Genomic DNA, 19,604 nt, shown 5'->3' with positions numbered 1-19,604 from the left:
GTGAAAAGCTAAAGCTAACAACTAGCCTTCTTATGAGCCCAGTGTGAAATGAAGATTTGACGGTAAACCACGGTTATTGTGTTGTTTTATTAATTACATTTGGTGTGTTCGTGTTTGTCAGTCTGTTACATAAGGTGCAGTTAGTTCTCTTCACAAATCAGTTGGTTAAAACAGCCTCATTCTTTATGCTGTAAAGTTTTTAACGAACCGCCATCTTAGATTCAGTGTCAGCTGTCGGCAAGATCAAAGGAGCCATTTTACCGCCTCTGACCGAACACGGGAGAAAAAGAGTCGCGTGTGTGCAGGTCTTGTGGATTAATTAAGAGAAAGGAGGGGGGGAGAAACTGAGGATTAAACATAGGCTATGTCCCCACATACACGGGTATTTTTGAAAACTGAGACTTTACGTTTTCATTTTAAAAAACAATCCCGTCCACACATGAATGCAGAAATGAAGGAAAACTCTGCTAGGAACATACCAAAGCAGCAGGTGGCGACATATTCCTAACCGTGTAGAAATGTTGGCCAATCAGAAGTCTAGAAGCCTCGGTGGGAAATGGCAAACAAAGATGGGGCATAAAAGCAGAACAGGGTCATATGTGTGGGGGGACAGTAACTGTGTGTGTATATGTAAGCATTTAAACACTGCAGAGAGAACAATTAACAGTAACCGTATTGTAGAAATGCATTTCACTGAAACAATAACGTGGCGCACAGTGTGACGGCAAAAAAGGCGCTGCGTTTTCTCCGTGTCCCTGTCCACACATAAATGCAAAAACGGAGTTTTCAAAAATATCCTGGCAAGCGTTTTTAGTTTTTCAGTGACCGAAAACGCCGTTTAAGTGTGGACGAAAGGTGCAAACGGATAGAAAAATGTCCATTTTCAAAAGTACCTGTGTACATGTGGACATAGCCCAAGAATAATAAGAACTCCTAATTTGTAGACTTTAATTTTTAAGAACTGTTTAACAAGGCTTGTTTGTGCCAACCTAAATCTGCAGCACAGTTTAAATTCTCACTTTGTGGAAAATTAATGAAATAAACAACAGCCCACCTTCACATTAATAAAATATGTCAGTATATTATTATTATTAATATGGTATATAGATATTTATTTTAAAATAACAGCATATTTAATGATACTATGTGCAGTTGGTAATATTTTAGGAAGTAGAATTTGAATGCAGACCACCTCAAATATTAAAGCCTTAAAAATATACACCGTGCAGTTTTTCATGTATGAGTGTTATTGCAATCTTAAATGAGAGGTAGACCAAAGAAAACAGAGGAGAGTTGTTGTTTGTATTCCAGCTGTAGTAAACAAAGAAGTTTAGTGAATCTTTTTGACAACAGAGAGTGATGCAGTATTGATGCTGATTTGAGTTTTCTGATCCTGTATTTTTGCTCTTTGTCTTTTGTTACACAGAGTGAACTAGAAGCTTGGTTTTGCCTTCGCTGGTAAGTAAACAGTGATTGTAACTGAAGCAATATGAAATTGGGATTGTGTAACATGTTTAGCAATTTATATACAATAGTTTGGCTTTCTGTGATATCTTGCCATTTGCTCATGGGCAAAAACACATTTAGGATTTATAAGAAGTAAAGCCCCCCCCCCCCACTAGATCTCTGAGTGTCCCTAAAAATAGGCCATTTATGTCTAATTTTAATTTTAAAGGCTTATCAAAGCATTTCTGTAGTAATTATTGTTTTTATTACACATGTTAAGGCCATTTGAGACTCTGCAATTAAATGTTGCCCTCTTTAGACTAAAGTGAGTTCATTTTGTCTGAGGTACAGTGCTGGGAAAAGTCTTTCTTCCTTGCAGATTTATTTTGTTCATGCTTTTTTGTCACATGTTTCAAATCATCTAACAGGGATGATATGAATAAATACAAAAAAGCATTTTAAAGTGATGATTTCACGTATGAAGCAGAGAAAACCAAACCAGAGCTATCTGTTCTAATGTGAGAACATGCTGGTCTCTAATACCCAGCTGTGGAAGCCCTGATACGAAGAACTACCATCAAGCATTTATAGTATCAAGTATTATTTGTGATTGTTGCATGCTTTGAAACTGTGATGTTATCATTTGATCAAGTGTGCAGTGCGAGCAAATCCTTGCTTGTGGTATCTGATGTGTTATGTAATAGCACCAAAGTATTAGAGCTTTACGTTAATGAGGAATTTCTGTGGCTTATTGCAGATCGATAAAACGACACATCACCTTAATAAAGACAGAAATCTTTAATAAGGTGCAGAAAGAGAAGATGGGGTGTTTATAGTAAAGCTGTTGTAAACAAAGAATTTAACAGATTTTTTTTTCACTACAGATTGTGATGCAGTATTGACTCTGATGCTGATTTTAGTTGTCTGATTCTGTATTTTTGTTCTTTTGTTACAGAGTGAAACAGAACTTTGGTTTTGCGTTTGCTGGTAAGTAAGCAGCAATTGTAACTGCAGTAATATGACATTGTCACTGTGTAACATGTTTAGCAACTTACCTAACGTAGTTTGGTTTTTGTGACATTACCATTTATTTATGGGCAAAATCAAATGGTCAGAATTTATACCTTGTAGCAGCAAAGGCCCCACACATGACCTCTGACTGTCCCTGAAGTTTAACAGGCCATTTGTGTCTGATTTTTATGTTTGAACACAAACAACTGTTTTTATACAGTTGTTTGTGTTCTCCGTTTGTTTGTGGATTTACGTAGCAGAGCACCACAGTTGTTGATTTATATCTTCACTCATATTCTGCTTATGTATTACATTAAAGTCAGACCACTATAGAAGTATTTTTGCCTGAGTGAACAGAAGTGGTAGGTTAAACATTTAAGCAATAATAAAAAACTCAGAGGACCAGAGTTGTGAGTAGGCAATGTTGTGTATGTTAAAGCCTGTGTGTAATTTATATACAATAAGTTTAAATCAGTTTCTTAATAATTTGCTTGATACAATGTGTTTAAAATTTTATATAAAAGGGAAATATTGAAAAATACAAAAAGATTCCTGCCAACAGGTACAATGGAAGGACTCTTTATTATAATTTTTGTAATTGCAAAAATGGTGTGCCACTGTTGTTACTATAACATGTCAGAATTTACATGTATTTTAGGATTTACATATTCAGATCAGAACTAAAACCTAATGAGGTTTTCCGTTGATTCTAACAGTTGTGGTTTTTTCACACTTTATTAAGCACTGTCTTGTGATAGAAAATGATGGAGCTAAAAAGCCATAATCTGTACCAACAAATATTGGTGCCTCTTTTTTGCACTTCTGTAGTATGCATGCCTTTATTACACATGTTATCACCATGTGAGACTCTGTAACTGAAGTTTGTCCTCTTTAGACTACAGTGAGTTCATAAAGGCTTGAAGAAATTGAGGATTTTACTAGTTATTTCATGTCACAGTAAATTGGATTGTGTGCGAAGAGGTTCAACAGTGTAAGTCATTAAACAGTGATCTGATGTGTTGTTTCCTTTCTCTAGGATACTGATCTGATCGTCGCAAGTCTGGTAAGTAAAGGTTTTGTCTGCGGTACAGTGCTGAGAAAGGTCTTTCTTCCTTGCAGATTTATTTTGTTTATGCTTTTTTCACATGTTTCAAATCATCTAACAAGGATGACCTGGATAAATACAAAAAGCAGTTTTAAAGTGATGATTTCATTTTTGAACCAGAACAACCTGGTCTAATGTAAAAACATGTTGGTCTCTAATACCCAGCTGTGGATGCCCTGATAGCAACAATTACCATCAAGCATTTACAGTAACTGGTAATGACTGGTTTACATCACTGGTTGATTTTGGTCCACTATAATTTCAGAATTGTCATAATTAGATCCAAACAGGACAGGCAAAAAAAGAAAAGAAAAAAGTCTTAATTAAGGCCCAATATAGGGTTTTCAAGTCATGCCAAGAATCTTAATTTCATTAAAGTCCAGACTGATTAGTTTACACCATGTGTTTTGTTTCATTCATTCAATTGGACTTGCTTGTGTGCTTCAGATCCTAAGTGTGATTAAACTTAAGCCCAGGACCTGATGAGTTGATGTAGGTCCTGAAGTAGTAAAGGAACTCTGGGACATCACAGTAACAGCACCATGTTTGACTTTAATGCTGGTGTTTTTCTCTCACTATAGATGATTCAGTTTAGTGCAGTTAGTCAGCACAGCTCTTGGTTATCATCGAGATATTATTAGGCAACTTGTTTTTGCATGTTCAGCTACAACATCTGGGAGGGTTTCTGTTTTCTGAGGTCTCCAGATCCTTAGTAGTCTCTTTGTAAACCTTTACAGAACTATATGTGTTTGTTTCACATTAGAGCAGCTCACGACTAGCAGTTTAGGGACAATTAAATATTCACATAGGACAGGGGTCTCAAACTCCACTCTTCAAGTGCCGGTGTCCTGAAGCTTTTCCACGTGTCCCTGTTACAAAACACCTGAATAACATTTGTAGGTCATTAGTGAGAGTATAGAATTTGACTGTGTGCTGAAGTGGCATCCCCTAAGACTACTCAAATGTAAGTAATTTAAGTGTTTGGAAAAATGTACTTCTAAAAGTACTTTCATTGCATCATGTTCATTCACTCATGAGCTGCTATAACATGAATCAAATTCCTGAATTACCACCTCAGCATGCAGTCAGGTTCTGTAGAGTTTTGCTAATGACCTACTAATGTTATTCAGGTGTGTTGCAACAGGGACACATAGAAAAGTTTCTGGACACCAGGCCTTAAGGACCAGAGTTTGAGACCACTGGTGGTAGGGCATTGTGGATTTCAAAAGCTTCTTCCCTTAAATCACTGCCTAAAAACTGCTTTTTGTAATTTGTCATAATGACTTGCAAAGTATAGGTGGGATGAAAACATAAACATAAGACATTTTATAGTGGCCTGATATTTTTATCAAGGCTGTTTTTTGAAAATAATCCTGGCCTAATTTACAAAAGATGAACTGTCTGAAAGTCATGTTTGTTTGTTTGTTTAAGAAATGTGTGAATGTCCAGCAAAGATCTTACATGCAACAGCTCAGATACAGCACTCACTTCTGTTCTTTTTATCATGAAATGATCTACAAAGAAATGATCATCATACTAAATTTTGCTAATTAGGCCTTTATATCAGCTATGATAAGTTTATTATAGATTTAGTGTAGTGCTTATTGCTGTGCATCAAACATGCCCCAAATGTGACTGAAATATGTAGAAACTGCTGTGTAGAAACTAGCTGTCTCCAAATTTCTCATTTTGCCAAAATTCATACAGAGTGACCTGAAACTGTGCTGTAACCTCAGTGTGTTGGTTTTGTTGGACCATTTAATATTTACAGTAAGTTACTGTAGCAGCACGTCTTAGTTTGAGTTTATAGACTTAGTTTATTGTTTTAATAGAATGTAAAAATGTCCTTATAACAGTTCCACCATCATTTGTTAAACATTGTCATTCTGTTCAGTCCAATAATTTACTGTAGAAGTCTTTAGTATTTAAAGCCCTACATGTATTGTATTTTTGAGATTATAAGGCATAATGTCAATAAACAAGCCTGTTTTTAAGGCAGATTAAGCCAAACAAACAGTCAGATAAGTCAAACTTTATTCAAGTCATTCACAAACAACTCTCAACACTGTTCAGTTGTAACACATAAAATACAGAACAATACACTCACTTTTTCAGTTCATTCCTCATCCACAAATCCATCAAACTCTTCATGGGTTGATCAGTTTGAAATCTGCTTCTTAAGCATGTCTCTTAGCACGTGCCAGGTCCTTGTACACACACCATAATGTTATGTTGAAGCACCGTACGAATTACTCTGCGAGGGTCCTGACTATGGTAGCCATAATGCTCTGACAATACATCAAGCAGCGCAGCTTTGTAGCTTACGAAGTCTTACTAAAATATTTGACAGAATTTTGAGCGCTGTGTACCACAGAAATCCCGTTTGAGGTCAGTAAGCATAACCAGAATCGATACGCTAGGCACATTGTATGTTTTTGAGATAATGACAGGATTTTAGGTGTGCCATATAGTCTGAAGAATATGGTAAATCCAAGCATGTTGGAAATATGACTAATTCCATGCCTTTTGTGTCTTACAGGTGACCTGCTGCAGAAGATCCTCTCTCTCTCTCTATCATTATAAGCAATTCTGTCTATCCTATCACTCTCCCAACTCTATCTAATTTGAAAGCCATTCTATCTTGTATCCCTCTATCCCTACTGCTCTATCTAATTTGAAAGCCATTCTATCTTGTATCCCTCTATCCCTACTGCTCTATCTAATTTGAAAGCCATTCTATCTTGTATCCCTCTATCCCTACTGCTCTATCTAATTTGAAAGCCATTCTATCTTGTATCCCTCTATCCCTACCGCTCTATCTAATTTGAAAGCCATTCTATCTTGTATCCCTCTATCCCTACCGCTCTATCTAATTTGAAAGCCATTCCATCTTGTATCCCTCTATCTCTACTGCTCTATCTAATTTGAGAATCCAAGTTTTGAGAATCCTTTCAGAATCCAATTTTCAGAAATCCAAGTTACCAGAACTTGATCTATCTGTTACAGAATTCTGAGAGATCTCTGCTCTCACTGCTCTTTCTTTCCTGTCATTAAGCTCTCTCACATTCAGTCATTTTGCTTTAAATTACAAGTTGAATATACAGTAGTAGAATTACAGTACAGTAGAACTTATAGTAGAAACTACTTACACAGCCCTACATTTGTCATTTTAATTTTGCATTAGACTTTAGTTTGGACTGCTAGTTTGGCTTACTTTGATCAATTGTATAAAATATCACCTTTTTATAAGTTTATTTGTAATAAGATAATCTGGTTATTTTGTAATACATACATTCAGATAAATAATAAATCAGATCCAGTCTGTTAGTCTGTTTCATTGGCTATAACATTTGACTGCAAGTTTATAGTATTATTATTTAAGGACTAACCCATTTTGTCACTCAGTGTAAGTATTCAGTCAGTATTGTCATCGAGAAGTGCCTGAGGACCCAGACTTCCTGTTTCCTGACTGCTCCAGAACATCCAGCTGAAGAAACCCCGTTTCTAAAAGAGGTACAATAAAACGGACCAAATTGTTTCCAGAGAACTTTGAATTTCCTTTATTTTGAGTTTGGAGTACAAATCAGCTTTTTAACATCTATTCATATATTCATAAAAACATTTTATAGTATAATAGTACATTTCTCAGATTTAACAGTAACTTAAGGAGTTATAAGTTTTTCTGTGTTTCAAGGTTCAGTTTTGTTTATATTTGTGTATAACCACATATAAGCTCCAGATTGTACTTCAGCAAAATGCCAAGAAAAAGTCAAAGGTCGCAGTCCTTGAAGCTTAGATGGCAAAAGCAGAAAGAACAGGTGAATGTTTCTCAGAGCAGTGAACAGGTAAAGGTTTGTGTTTCAGCTTTTCCCAGCACAGAAGTGCAGAGCAGTGTTCAGACAGCCACAGTGTCTTATGCAGATGTGGTAAAAAGAAGTGTTCCCTCAGTGTCTGTCCCAGAGCCTGGAGTTATGCAGGTAATCCAGACTAAACCCCAGCTAACTGTACAAACACAGCATGATGGAGAGACAGCCACAGTGTCTTATGCAGATGTGGTAAAAAGAAGTGTTCCCTCAGTGTCTGTCCCAGAGCCTGAAGTTATGCAGGTAATCCAGACTAAACCCCAGCTAACTGTACAAACACAGCATGATGGACAAGCTCCAGGACAGTCTCATGTACAGGTTACAAACAGTGAAAGTCCACGAGTGAGTAGCGTCTGTGCTTCCCGAAGCCAGGCCGCTCCTAGGTATGGAAAGTACCGGAATCAGCAATGCATGGCTAACAGTTTGGTTTTCCTGTCATTCTTACACGAGGATGAATTTATTACCAGAGCAGATCTAAACCGTGTGTTGGACAAAGGCCATGCAGTCTATTCAGATGCCAGACTGAGGTTTGTGAACAGTGTGTTTCTAGCCTGCGATGAACTTCCTTCAGTTGTTACCAGCCGCAGACACGAGTATCAAGTCGACATGTCTCAGTTTGCTCATTACGGCACATTTGATGGTACAGATCACTTTCCGAGCCTTGAACAGGGACTACAGTGTTTGGCTTCAGACGTTCGCTACGCTTTGCTAGTCATGGGAGGAACAGTCATCGCTGTTAGCAGGCTGACTTCAGGTGAATATGCATATTTTGACCCTCACCCACGTAAGTCTACTGGTATGCCATTGTCGCTAAGTGCAAGTGGTGGAACTGCAGTTATGTTGAAGTTCACACGTCTTAATGACATGATTGACAGGATCAAACGTTTGTACAGAATGTTCAGCATCGCACCAAGCTGCACTTATGAGCTACAGCCCATCGAGTTTCACAGTGAAAACGCTGCTGACCAAAGAGATGCTGATGAAAACAGACAAACAGCTACAACTGTTCCAGCACCAGCTTTAAATGAACCTGAATTTGAAACTCCAAAGTCCACTGAGCAGACACAGAACACTGTGGCCGACACTTTAGCTACTGTAGTGATGTCATCCAGAGTGGATTATTCAAATGAGCCAGCTGCTCCCAGAAAAAACCATCATCCTTCTGATTATTTAGAAATAGAAACCTCTGCATCTTCTGTAAGAGACACTCAGGTAACATCAGATTCTGTTCCTCAGAATGATTCAAACAGTGCCTCCAGTTCAACTAAGATAACAGAGGAACTCTCAGATAAACTGCTGAAATATAGTAAACATGAAAGGCAAAAAATGAGGAGAAGATTATTGACCCAACAAAAGCTACCACAGAGAAAGGAAAATCAGAAGACGAAAGAAAGGCAGATGTACAGGTTTGATGAAAGCTTCAAGACAAAGAAAAAAAACTCAACTAAGAAGTGTAATGATCCTGATCACAGACAGAAAAAGAGCATGTACAAAAATGAATTGTATAAATTAAATGCTACCTATAAGGAGAAACAGAGAGAACATTTTAGAAAGATGTATAGGGAAAGTGCTAAAATTAGAGAGAGAAAAAGAGAATGTGTCATAAGGACATATAAAGACAATCCCCTATTCAGAGAAAAGCAGAAGGAACGTGTAACAAGAACATATAGAGAGTCTCCCATATTCAGAGAAAAGCAGAAGGAACGTGTAACAAGAACATATAGAGAGTCTCCCATATTCAGAGAAAAGCAGAAGGAACGTGTAACAAGAACATATAGAGAGTCTCCCATATTCAGAGAAAAGCAGAAGGAACGTGTAACAAGAACATATAGAGTCTCCCATATTCAGAGAAAAGCAGAAGGAACGTGTAACAAGAACATATAGAGAGTCTCCCATATTCAGAGAAAAGCAGAAGGAACGTGTAACAAGAACATATAAAGAGTCTCCCATATTCAGAGAAAAGCAGAAGGAACGTGTAACAAGAACATATAGAGAGTCTCCCATATTCAGAGAAAAGCAGAAAGAGCGTATAAGAAGAATATATAGAACTTGTGCTGGATTCAGAGAGAAACATAAAGCTTACATGAGGTCATATGTATATAACCTATATAAAAAAAGCGAAGATTTTAAACAGAAAAAACGATCTTATATGACAAAGCGGTATGGAGAAGAAAAACAATTTCAGCAACAACACAAGGACAATATGAGAGAACGAATGAGAGTAAAATATTGGAACGGTTTTTCTTTCAGACAGATGCATAATATCAGATGTGCAATGAATATAAAACGGAAATATCGCCAGATGCATCGACCAGCTGAGAGTTTACAGTGTCATCCAGAGAACACTTTAATGAATGAGGCCATATCTCGTTTCAGATCAAACATTAAGTCAGCACCATCTTATGTTTGTACTGTTTGTCTAAAAGCTTCTTTTCCTAATCAGGTGAAAATCTGCAAAAGAGAAAATTACTCAAAACACCAGACTGTAGCTCATCAGTGCCTAACTGGTAAATTTGTTCATGTGTGTGATGAAGCATGTCATGATCACTGCAGCTTTCCTGTTGAGAGAAAAAAAGAGTATATCTGTCACACATGTCACAGTTCCCTCAAAAGTGGATGCATGCCCAGGCTTGCTGCTGTTAATGGTTTAGAACTGCAGGATATTCCAGCTGAACTTTGTGATCTCAACATTCTGGAGAGACATCTGATTGCCAAATGCATACCATTTGCTAAGATTATTCCTCTTCCAAAGGGGAGACAGAGACTCATACGTGGTAATGTGGTGTGTGTACCATCTGAGGTCCAACAAACAGTTGACTCTTTACCGAGGATCAGAAGCCAATCACAGATCATGAGGATAAAGCTGAAAAGACGACTGTGCTACAAAGGCCATCAGCTGTTCCAGACTGTCACCTGGTCTAAACTCATTCAAGCTCTGCGTAAACTGAAACAAATTCATCCACAGTACACAGATATTATTATCAGAGATGATGCATTGCTTTGTGATCCAACGTTACCTGATGATGACAGCAGTGATGAAGCCAGCATGGCAAGTGATGATTATAATGAAGCAGATTTAATGGAAATTGACAACTATGAAAAAGATGCCCTTTTGTGTGAAAGTGAGTCTCAAAGTGACCAAGATATTAATATGCAATCCTGTGATGAACAACCAGAGGAACAAAATCCAGATGAACCAGAAAGTGATTTGAACAATGGAGGTTTTGCTCTAGAAAGTTGTCTGCAGCCTGTAGACATTTCAGAAGAGATTCTCTGTTTCACTGATAACACATATTGTGTGGCTCCTGCAGAAAGAAACAATCCTGTTAGCTTCTTCAGAACTCCTCATTTGGAAGCCATGGCATTTCCTGTGCAGTTTCCTACTGGTCAGAATACACTGGATGAAAAGAGACGTCTTAAACTCACACCAAGTGCTTACTTCAAGTCAAGGCTTTTCAACATTGATGCAAGATTTGCTAAAGACACAAATTACCTGTTTTTCTCACAGTTTGTCACTGAAATACACTTGGCTAATTCCAGCATGACAATACAGCTAAGGAAAGGTAAAACTATGACCAAAGATGGACGCAAAATCACATCAGGAATGTTACAAAGTAAGACAGAAGTAGAGAAGCTGGTAAGAAATAAAGATGCAATCAGATTTATGCAGCCACTCAGAGGAACTCCAGCTTACTGGCAGAAAACTACCAGAGATCTATTCAGCATGGTTCGCCAAATAGGAACACCTCAGTTCTTTGTCACTTTCTCTGCTGCTGAGATGAGATGGCCTGAAGTGATTCAAGCAATAAAGAGACAGCAAGGTGAAGAGGTTGATTTTGAAGCCCTGGACTGGTCAGAAAAGTGTGAAATTCTAAGATCAAATCCAGTAACCACCATGCGAATGTTTGATAAACGTGTTGAGGCTTTGTTCAGAGATTTGCTTTTTTCTCCTGCACAGCCCCTTGGTGAGATCATTGATTACTTTTACAGAGTTGAGTTCCAGCACAGAGGTAGTCCACATATACACATGTTGCTGTGGATTCGAGAAAAGGTAGAAGCAGATGTGGATGACGACCAAACTGTCTGTGACTTTGTTGACAGATACATCTCAGCTCAACTCCCTGATCCAGAAAAACAACCTGAACTGCACAAAAAAGTCACTGAGCTACAAAAGCACAGCAAAAACCACACAAAGACATGCTTTAAGAGTGTGAACTCTGGTTGTAGATTTGGGTTTCCCAAACCACCAGCCACAAGAACAATGATTGTGAGACAGGATGAGGATTCAGACACTGAAGCTGCAAAAGCCAAACTCAGACCTTTGTTGAACCTGCTGAAGGAACCTGAAGCTGCTTCCCTCACCATAGAGCAGATTCTGTCACGATGCAACTTGACAATGAATGAGTATGAACAATGCCTCCAAGACATAAACAAGAAAACAGCTCTGATTCTGAAACGTGACCCAAATGAGTGTTGGATCAACAATTACAACCCAGACCTGCTTGAAGCCTGGAACTCTAATTTAGATGTCTCATTCATTTTGAATGCCTATTCATGTATAGAATACCTCTGTAAATATATAACAAAGAAAGAATCTGGCCTCTCTGAATACCTGAAGACAGTTATTGACAACTCTGATAAGAACACCGTCAATGAGTGTGATGAAATGAGAGCTGTGATGCAGGCTTACTCAAAAAAGAGAGAAATCAGCGCACAGGAGTGTGTGACTCGAGTCTGTGGCCTAAAAATGAAAAAATGTTCCCGCAGTGTTGTATTTGTACCAACAGATGATAACCCAGTAAAAATGAGTCGGCCCATGAGCTTCCTGGAAAGCACAACACACGACAGTTGTAATATTTGGATGACAAGTTTGAGTGATAAATACAAATGCAGACCTGAGACCCCAGAATATGAGGAAATGTCACTGGCTGATTTTGCTGCCTTGTGCAGGTTGGTGAGTGGTCCAAATGAAGGAAAAGATGTGCTTCCTCTTCTAAACCAGCTTGGATTTGTACAAAGGCGAAAGAATGATAAACCAGCTATAATCAGATATTACCACTGTTCACAGGAAAAAGATCCTGAGCAATATTATGGTCGACTGTTGAGACTTTACCTTCCACACAGATCAGAGCAGGAACTGAAACCACAAGGGTTCCAAACCTATCAGTCCTTCTACAACTCAGGTTTTGTACGACTTCCATGTTCAGACCACAGTGAGTCTGTGAAAAGGGTTGTGAAAAGAAATAAAGACAAGTATGAGAAGAACTCTGAGGATATTGAGAGTGCACTGGAAGAGTTTGAACAAAATAGGGATGTTGTGATTGATGAATGGTGTAATCTTGCTCCTGAATCTGAAGTTGTGAGGCTGCAATGTGATGAGAATCTTCCTGAGAGACATTCTGATGATGAGAACGAACAGGAGAATGTCCCCGACTACAGTCGTCAGTCTGATGCTGTAACAGAGATCAGAGCCATCAGAGAACAACCTGCAGTAGATCCAGCCGTGGTACGTGTAATGTATCAGAATCTGAACCAGAAGCAGGCCTGCGTGTTCTATGCCATAAGAGACTGGTGTATTCAGCGAGTTTGTGGTTTGAACCCAGATCCATTTTTCTTCTATATCAATGGTGGTGCAGGAACTGGAAAGTCACATCTGATTAAGTGTATTCACTCTGAAGCATCAAAGATCCTGAGCAGACTGCCTGCTAATGCAGAAGAAGCTGACATATCAAATCCAACTGTTTTACTGACTTCATTTACCGGTACAGCAGCTTTTTCTATCAATGGCTCTACATTACATTCTCTACTGAAACTACCCAGGAGTCTGAAACCACCCATTCAAGGACTTGGTAACCAACTGGATGAAGTCAGATCTGAGCTGATGAATGCTGAAATTATTGTTATTGATGAGATTTCAATGGTTTCAAAACCCCTTTTTGCTTATGTGGATGCAAGACTGAAACAAATCAAAGGCACTCAGAGACCTTTTGGTGGAATGTCAGTTTTAGCTGTTGGAGATTTTTACCAGCTGCCACCAGTGCGACAGTCTAAACCTCTCTGTGTTTACGATCCAGAACAGATTGACCTATGGCAGGAACATTTTCACATGATCACTCTAACCGAGATCATGCGTCAGAAAGATGATGTGGCCTTTGCAGAGATGCTGAACAGGATTAGAGTCAAAGAAAAGACAGATGAGCTTTCTCAGTGCGACAGAGATTTGTTGTCACAGGCTGTGACTGCACCAGAAGAATGTCCAACTGAGGTCTTACACATTTATGCCACCAACAAGAATGTGGAATCCCACAACACAGATACCCTGAAGAAGCTTCATTCAAACATCATAATCATCAATGCAGACGATTTCCAGAAGGATAAATGTACAGGCAGAATGGAACGAAGAGACAAACCATTTACAGGTGGGAGAAATGATTTACCTGACACTCTGAATGTTGCTGAAGGAGCTCGAGTCATGCTGACCAGAAACTTGGACACACTAAACGGTTTGGTCAACGGTGCTTTTGGTATACTGGTAAAGGTGGTGAGATCTGAAAATGATGGACACATAATTAAACTGGGGCTCAGGATGGACAACCGGCAGCCTATGAGACACAACCGCAGTGCTAATGCAGCATCTGATGATCTGGTTTACATTGAGAGAGCAGAGGAGAGTCTGAAGTTTAAAGGAGCAGTACGCAGACAGTTTCCTGTAAAGCTAGCATTCGCTTGCACAATTCACAAAACTCAGGGTCTTACAACACAGACAGCTGTAGTTTCAATGAAGAACATTTTTGAACCAGGTATGGCTTACGTTGCTCTCAGCAGGGTGACATCTCTCAGTGGACTCTATTTGCAGGACTTGGATGAGAAAAAGATTTATGCCAATCCCGAGGTAACTGCAGCGCTCCAAACCATGAGACAAGCCAGTGTTGAGGAAATGATGCCTCTTCTTCAGGTCAGAGAAACAGCCAGCAGACTTGACACTCTTACACTGATCCATCACAATACGGAGGGTTTGCCATCTCACATCAGTGACATCAAGAGTCATCATGAAATGTGTTTAGCAGATGTTTTGTGTCTCACTGAGTCTCACCTTCAAGGCTCCTTTGTTGCAGACAGTCTTCATTTGGATGGCTACACCATGTTCAAACGCAACAGACATGTGTCCTACACAAACTTTCCTCACATGGCCAGCAGAAGTGGTGGGGGAGTTGTTGTGTATTTGAGGAATCATTTTCAGGTTCAGGTAAAACAGTATCTGCATAATGTCACTGATCTTGAGTTTTTAGTGTTGAAGGTTCAGGCTCCATTCCCTGCACTCATTGCTGTTGTGTACAGACCCCCTGACTACAGTTTGACACCATTCATGCAAAACCTGGTAAGTCTTTTAGATTCACTTGAAATAATGGACTGTCACCCAATAATTGTGTGTGGAGATTTTAATGAGAACCAGTTGCAGAGTGGAAGAAAACAGATTCTGGAGCAGTTTCAGTCGAGAGGGTATTCACAGCTGATCACTTCTGGCACTACAGACAAGAACACCCTGCTTGACCTCATTTTTATTTCTCAGCCACAGAAATGTCTATATTCAGGTGTTCTGAGATCATATTACAGTTACCACAACCCTGTGTTTTGTGTCCTGTCCTCGAGCCAATCATGAAGTCGTCTGGTGAGTTTTGAAACAATTACAGATCATGTTTGTTACAGAGTTTACTGATTGTAGAGCATGAAAAATATTTTTCATTGAAAAAATTGTCTTCCCTACTCTGTCTGTAAGAAGACCCTTTCTTATTGCAATGTTATTAATCATTTCACCAAATCATTGCTGAACTTCATGCAGAGCAGAGAACATCTGCTATCATGCACCTCTGATCTGAAATGTGCTGCAACATTTATTAAACCAACATCATTTCTTTTATTCTCATGTTTTAAATGACTAAATCTTTTTACTGTGACGTATGTAGCTCAACAAACGAGATCTTCCCCTCCAAGGGCTTGAAAATATGAAATAGTAAATAAATAAATCCCACATAAATGCAGGTATTTATTATGGGTCACATGAATAAATACAGACAATTATATTTTCTTGATTATAGTAGCTTTTGTAGAATCAAAAGTTTTTGTGATGAATGAGTTTTTGCTTATCATGTTTTACAGGTAAAAAATGTCAAAAGTTATAAACTATCTTTAGGCTACCAGAGATGTCTATAATGATACATTATGTAGAGAAAAACATTAGTACAGCTTACAGAATATGTATAAAAACTGATTTAGAAGTAAATGGATAGTTTTCTGAAAGTTCCCGACTACAGTTTAACACCACCCACCCAGATCAGCCCCCAAGTGTCTATGTAATGCTGGTATGGTGTGTGAGTTTGACTTGGCCTTTATCCGGGTGGGTTGGGGTTTGGGTGGATAAAGGCCAAGTCAGAATTCTCTGAGCAGCTGGAAAAAGCTGCTAATAAACAAAGACATCAAAAAGTGTGGGCTTTAGGTGTAGCCCCCGCTTTCTGATGCACTAATTAGACTTAGTAACCGACACCCCATACCAGCATTATATAGACACTTGGGGGCTGAGCTGGGTGGGTGGTGTTATAAGCACGTGTTTTGTTAGATATATTTTTTCAGACACCATCTTCATGAACTGCTGAGCCAAACCTGATCCATCAGTGCTGGACTGCACAGATAACTACATGCCACAAGGAGACTGCTGTGTTATGAACTGCCATACCAGTGTGTCTTCAATGGAGAAGATGACACACCCATCACCTGACCTCCTGCCTGATCTGGAGACCATCATCATGCTGCCACACTACACACCTCTGAGACCATCAATGATGACTCATACTGAGGAAACTGTATTTCCTGTCAGAGATGCTCAGTGATCCTCAGAGCAGAGAGCGGTATGATTCTTTATCTTTGATAAAAAAAAATGTCAGTGTTTTTAATTCAATTAATTAATTTAAATCCTGTTTATTGCATAAATAATTCCACACTCAAATGATTATACTTGTTGACACTTTTTGAGTTTTAATTCACATTATGGATTACAAATCTATGCTTTTTCTACTCTGTCTCTCTGTGCAGGTATTGCTGTCTTCTGAGTTCTTCAGTGTCCCAACTGAGGCCTTCAAACCTCATTGCAGAGCTCATGTCTTTCCTCACCATCATGTGAGTGTGAGATTGCTCTGGATTCTGGTTATATGGCCTGCAGCACCTATAAGGTATTTCAATATTGTTCATTGTATAACTTATTTGTAGTTTTTAGGCCTTAACACAACTAAAATGTTCCTTTTTCTGTATTTTTTAGAATAAGCTCGTCCAGTGTGCCTGCATTCCAGCTTCACAGAAAAGAACATCAGACACCAGCGAGGGAGGATAAGAAAGACAGACACAACAACATTGTCATCCCCTATGTAGCCGGTGTATCAGAAAAACTCAGGAGAGTTTTCTCCAAATACGACATCCCAGTGTACTTCAGACCCAGTAACACACTCAGACAGAAACTGGTTCACCTGAAAGACAAAACTCCTAAACACAAACTTAACAATGTGGTGTACGCTGTACAGTGCAGCGAGGAATGCCCAGACTTCTACATCGGAGAGACCAAACAGCCACTTCACAAGCACATGGCACAACATAGAAGAGCCACCTCCACAGGACAAGACTCAGCAGTTCATCTGCATCTAAAGGACAAAGGTCAGTCTTTGAGGATGCCAATGTTCACATTTTGGACAGATGGAGGAGTGAAAGAAGCCATTTACGTCCACTGTGAGCGACCATCTTTAAACAGAGGCGGTGGTTTACGACACCAACTGTCTGCCATCTATAATCCAGTTTTGAGTTCCCTCCCCAGACACCGTAACGTCCACTCACATCCTGGGAGTGGGCGTGGGTGATTTCCTGACCTCGGGAAATCACATGATAGGGTGGGGCCAGGTTTCACAATGAGCTCACCCGAAACCCTGGCTGATTGGGACCCACACCCACTTTCACACCTTGGCTCATGTGATTAGGTAGAGGATCATCAGGGGGTTCTTTGTCCCTCTTTGGGGGGAAACTCCCACTGGGTTTAAATCTGGGACTCTCCACCATTGACCCTTAGAACTGAAGAAGCTTCTCGGATGAGAGGTGAAACGTCTTCAAGGAACTCAAAGAAGTCCAGACGCTTTTCTTTCCAAGCTCCTTAGACTTCACTTGTGTTAATTACATTTTATTTGTTGTTGTTTTCTTTTAGATTTATATGCAGTGATTGGATGTGGTGGAGCTTTGTTAACCGTGTGGAAAACATCTGTTTGTGATGATATTTACAATGAGGCTTTAAGGTGACAGTTTCCATGTAATTTCAATCCTCTTACTAAGCAAAAACATGTTTGCAATTAACATATTTTTTCAGTTTTGTCTTTTGGATTTATGGTTAACATTCCTCTGTGACAGCAAATACTAAACTGGTCCAAGTAACCAGCATATCATTGGTCAAAGGCAAAAAGGACCACATGTCACACTAGCAATGAATTTTTGACTGTGTTTGTGTTAGTATAGAGTAGGTCTAACAGTGGTTTTCCACATCTGCTCTAATATATATAGATAATGGGTCAGACATATAAAGTCATTTTGAAAAGTTCATAAAGGTAATTTATATGTGTTCCTCTTTATCATTTTATATCAGGTCACACAGCTGACTTGAGTTTTGATCAGAGTAGAACCATAACATTCATGCTAATGGTTCTACTGTTTACAGTTACTTTATGATGGATTTCACCCTGGTCACAGCACTATGTGAAAAGCTGTTAGAGGTAAAGTTAAGCCAATTAATACATCATCATAAGTCACTCTCTAACGCAGGGCAGTGATTATTATTCACTGTAATTTATTCCACGACAATGTTCTTTATTTGATTCTTTAAATATGCACATCGATTGTTTAGCTCTGTGACTCTCCACACCTGAAATATATCACAATGTGGACTTCATTTTGACAGTATTTTGTCCATATTTATCATCGAATCATCTTGTGCACTTATTAACTAAATGTTGTTTGTTTGCTTTTTTTGTTTGTTTGTTTGGGGGTTTTTTGTTGCCATTTTTACCTTTCACCAACTGTGTAAATTCTGCAATTTTACCTTGGTTTTGTTTCACATCAGTTTATCTGCTGGCTGGTATTCCTGTCTTCCTTCTCTCACCCCAACCGGTCGCAGCAGATGGCCGCCCCTCCCTGAGCCTGGTTCTGCTGGAGGTTTCTTCCTGTTAAAAGGGAGTTTTTCCTTCCCACTGTCGCCAAAGTGCTTGCTCATAGGGGGTCATATGTCATATGATTGTTGGGTTTTTCTCTGTATCTATGAAGCGCCTTAAGGCGACTTTTGTTGTGATTTGTTGCTATATAAATTGAATTGAATTGGTTTTCTTTCTTTTCTAATGTTTCTGGTCATTTTTCACAGTTAAACAAGTAACTTTGAGGTTACGTCATCGTTTTCAGCTGTTATCTGTATACATTTTTTTTCCTAATAATTACATTTCTGCAAAATTATAGCAGTTCTGGTAAGTTGTAATATTTCTGCCAAGTTATTAATTTTTTAATAAATTATTACATTTCTGCTAAGTTGTAGCTTCTGGTAAACTACAACATTTCTGCTGAATTGTTATGTTTCTTCTAAGTTATTGCATTTCTGCTAAGTTATTACATTTTTGCTAACTTGATGTTCTTCTGCAAAGTTATTAAAATTTCAACAACTTTTTAAACACTGACTTTGATTTCTTCAGCTTCTTCAGCTATTTTCAACTATTTTCAGCAGACAGCTTCAGCTTTACAGTTTCCTCTAAGTGATTGCAGTTCTGCTAAGTTATTCCATTTTAGCAAAGTTCCTTTGCTTCTGCAAAGTTTTTACAATTTCTGCAACTTTTCAGCTTTTTCAGCTACTTTTTGCATACAGCTTCAGCTTTAAGCATCCACACTGCATTTTCGCAGGAAATGCAAATTTTTCTAGTTATTATTCTAGTTGCTTCCGTACACTTTTCGCCGTTAAACTACTTCCACAATTTTCAGCCGATTTTCACCGTTCAAATTTTAAACTATTCAGCTATTTTTGCTCTTTCCTGCTACGATTTTTGCTATTTTTAACTATTATACTTTTTAAAATATTCCACTTTTTTCCTTTAATTTGTCCCATTGAAATGAATGGG

The 19,604-nt window shown here is 38.7% G+C and overlaps 1 protein-coding gene across 3 annotated transcripts; it reads left to right on the top strand.

The window, feature by feature from the left end:
• The first annotated feature begins 873 nt into the window (after positions 1 to 873).
• On the top strand, positions 874 to 19,169 carry LOC113025178 (uncharacterized). Of its 3 annotated transcripts, XR_013908904.1 has the most exons (6): positions 874 to 1,458; positions 2,402 to 2,433; positions 3,494 to 3,520; positions 6,102 to 7,075; positions 14,282 to 14,380; positions 14,541 to 14,575. XR_013908904.1 is itself a non-coding variant. In XM_080301026.1 (2 exons), exons 1-2 carry the CDS (start codon positions 10,472 to 10,474, stop codon positions 14,649 to 14,651), a joined length of 4,020 nt encoding a protein of 1,339 aa, XP_080157152.1. In that variant the 5' UTR covers positions 10,426 to 10,471; the 3' UTR covers positions 14,652 to 14,801. The 3 variants fall into 3 exon arrangements, 1 of the variants encoding a protein (XP_080157152.1); XR_013908903.1 differs by lacking the exons at positions 874 to 1,458; positions 2,402 to 2,433; positions 3,494 to 3,520; positions 6,102 to 7,075 and adding exons at positions 16,513 to 16,649; positions 16,736 to 19,169 and having other exon boundaries at positions 10,426 to 16,328; XM_080301026.1 differs by lacking the exons at positions 874 to 1,458; positions 2,402 to 2,433; positions 3,494 to 3,520; positions 6,102 to 7,075 and having other exon boundaries at positions 10,426 to 14,380; positions 14,541 to 14,801.
• The last annotated feature ends 435 nt before the right edge of the window (positions 19,170 to 19,604 follow it).

The sequence above is a fragment of the Astatotilapia calliptera genome, chromosome 4 (assembly GCF_964374335.1).
Source record: "Astatotilapia calliptera chromosome 4, fAstCal68.1, whole genome shotgun sequence".
Taxonomy (NCBI): domain Eukaryota; kingdom Metazoa; phylum Chordata; class Actinopteri; order Cichliformes; family Cichlidae; genus Astatotilapia; species Astatotilapia calliptera.
Note: the sequence above shows the minus strand (reverse complement) of the source record. Positions and strands in the feature narration are given on the sequence as shown.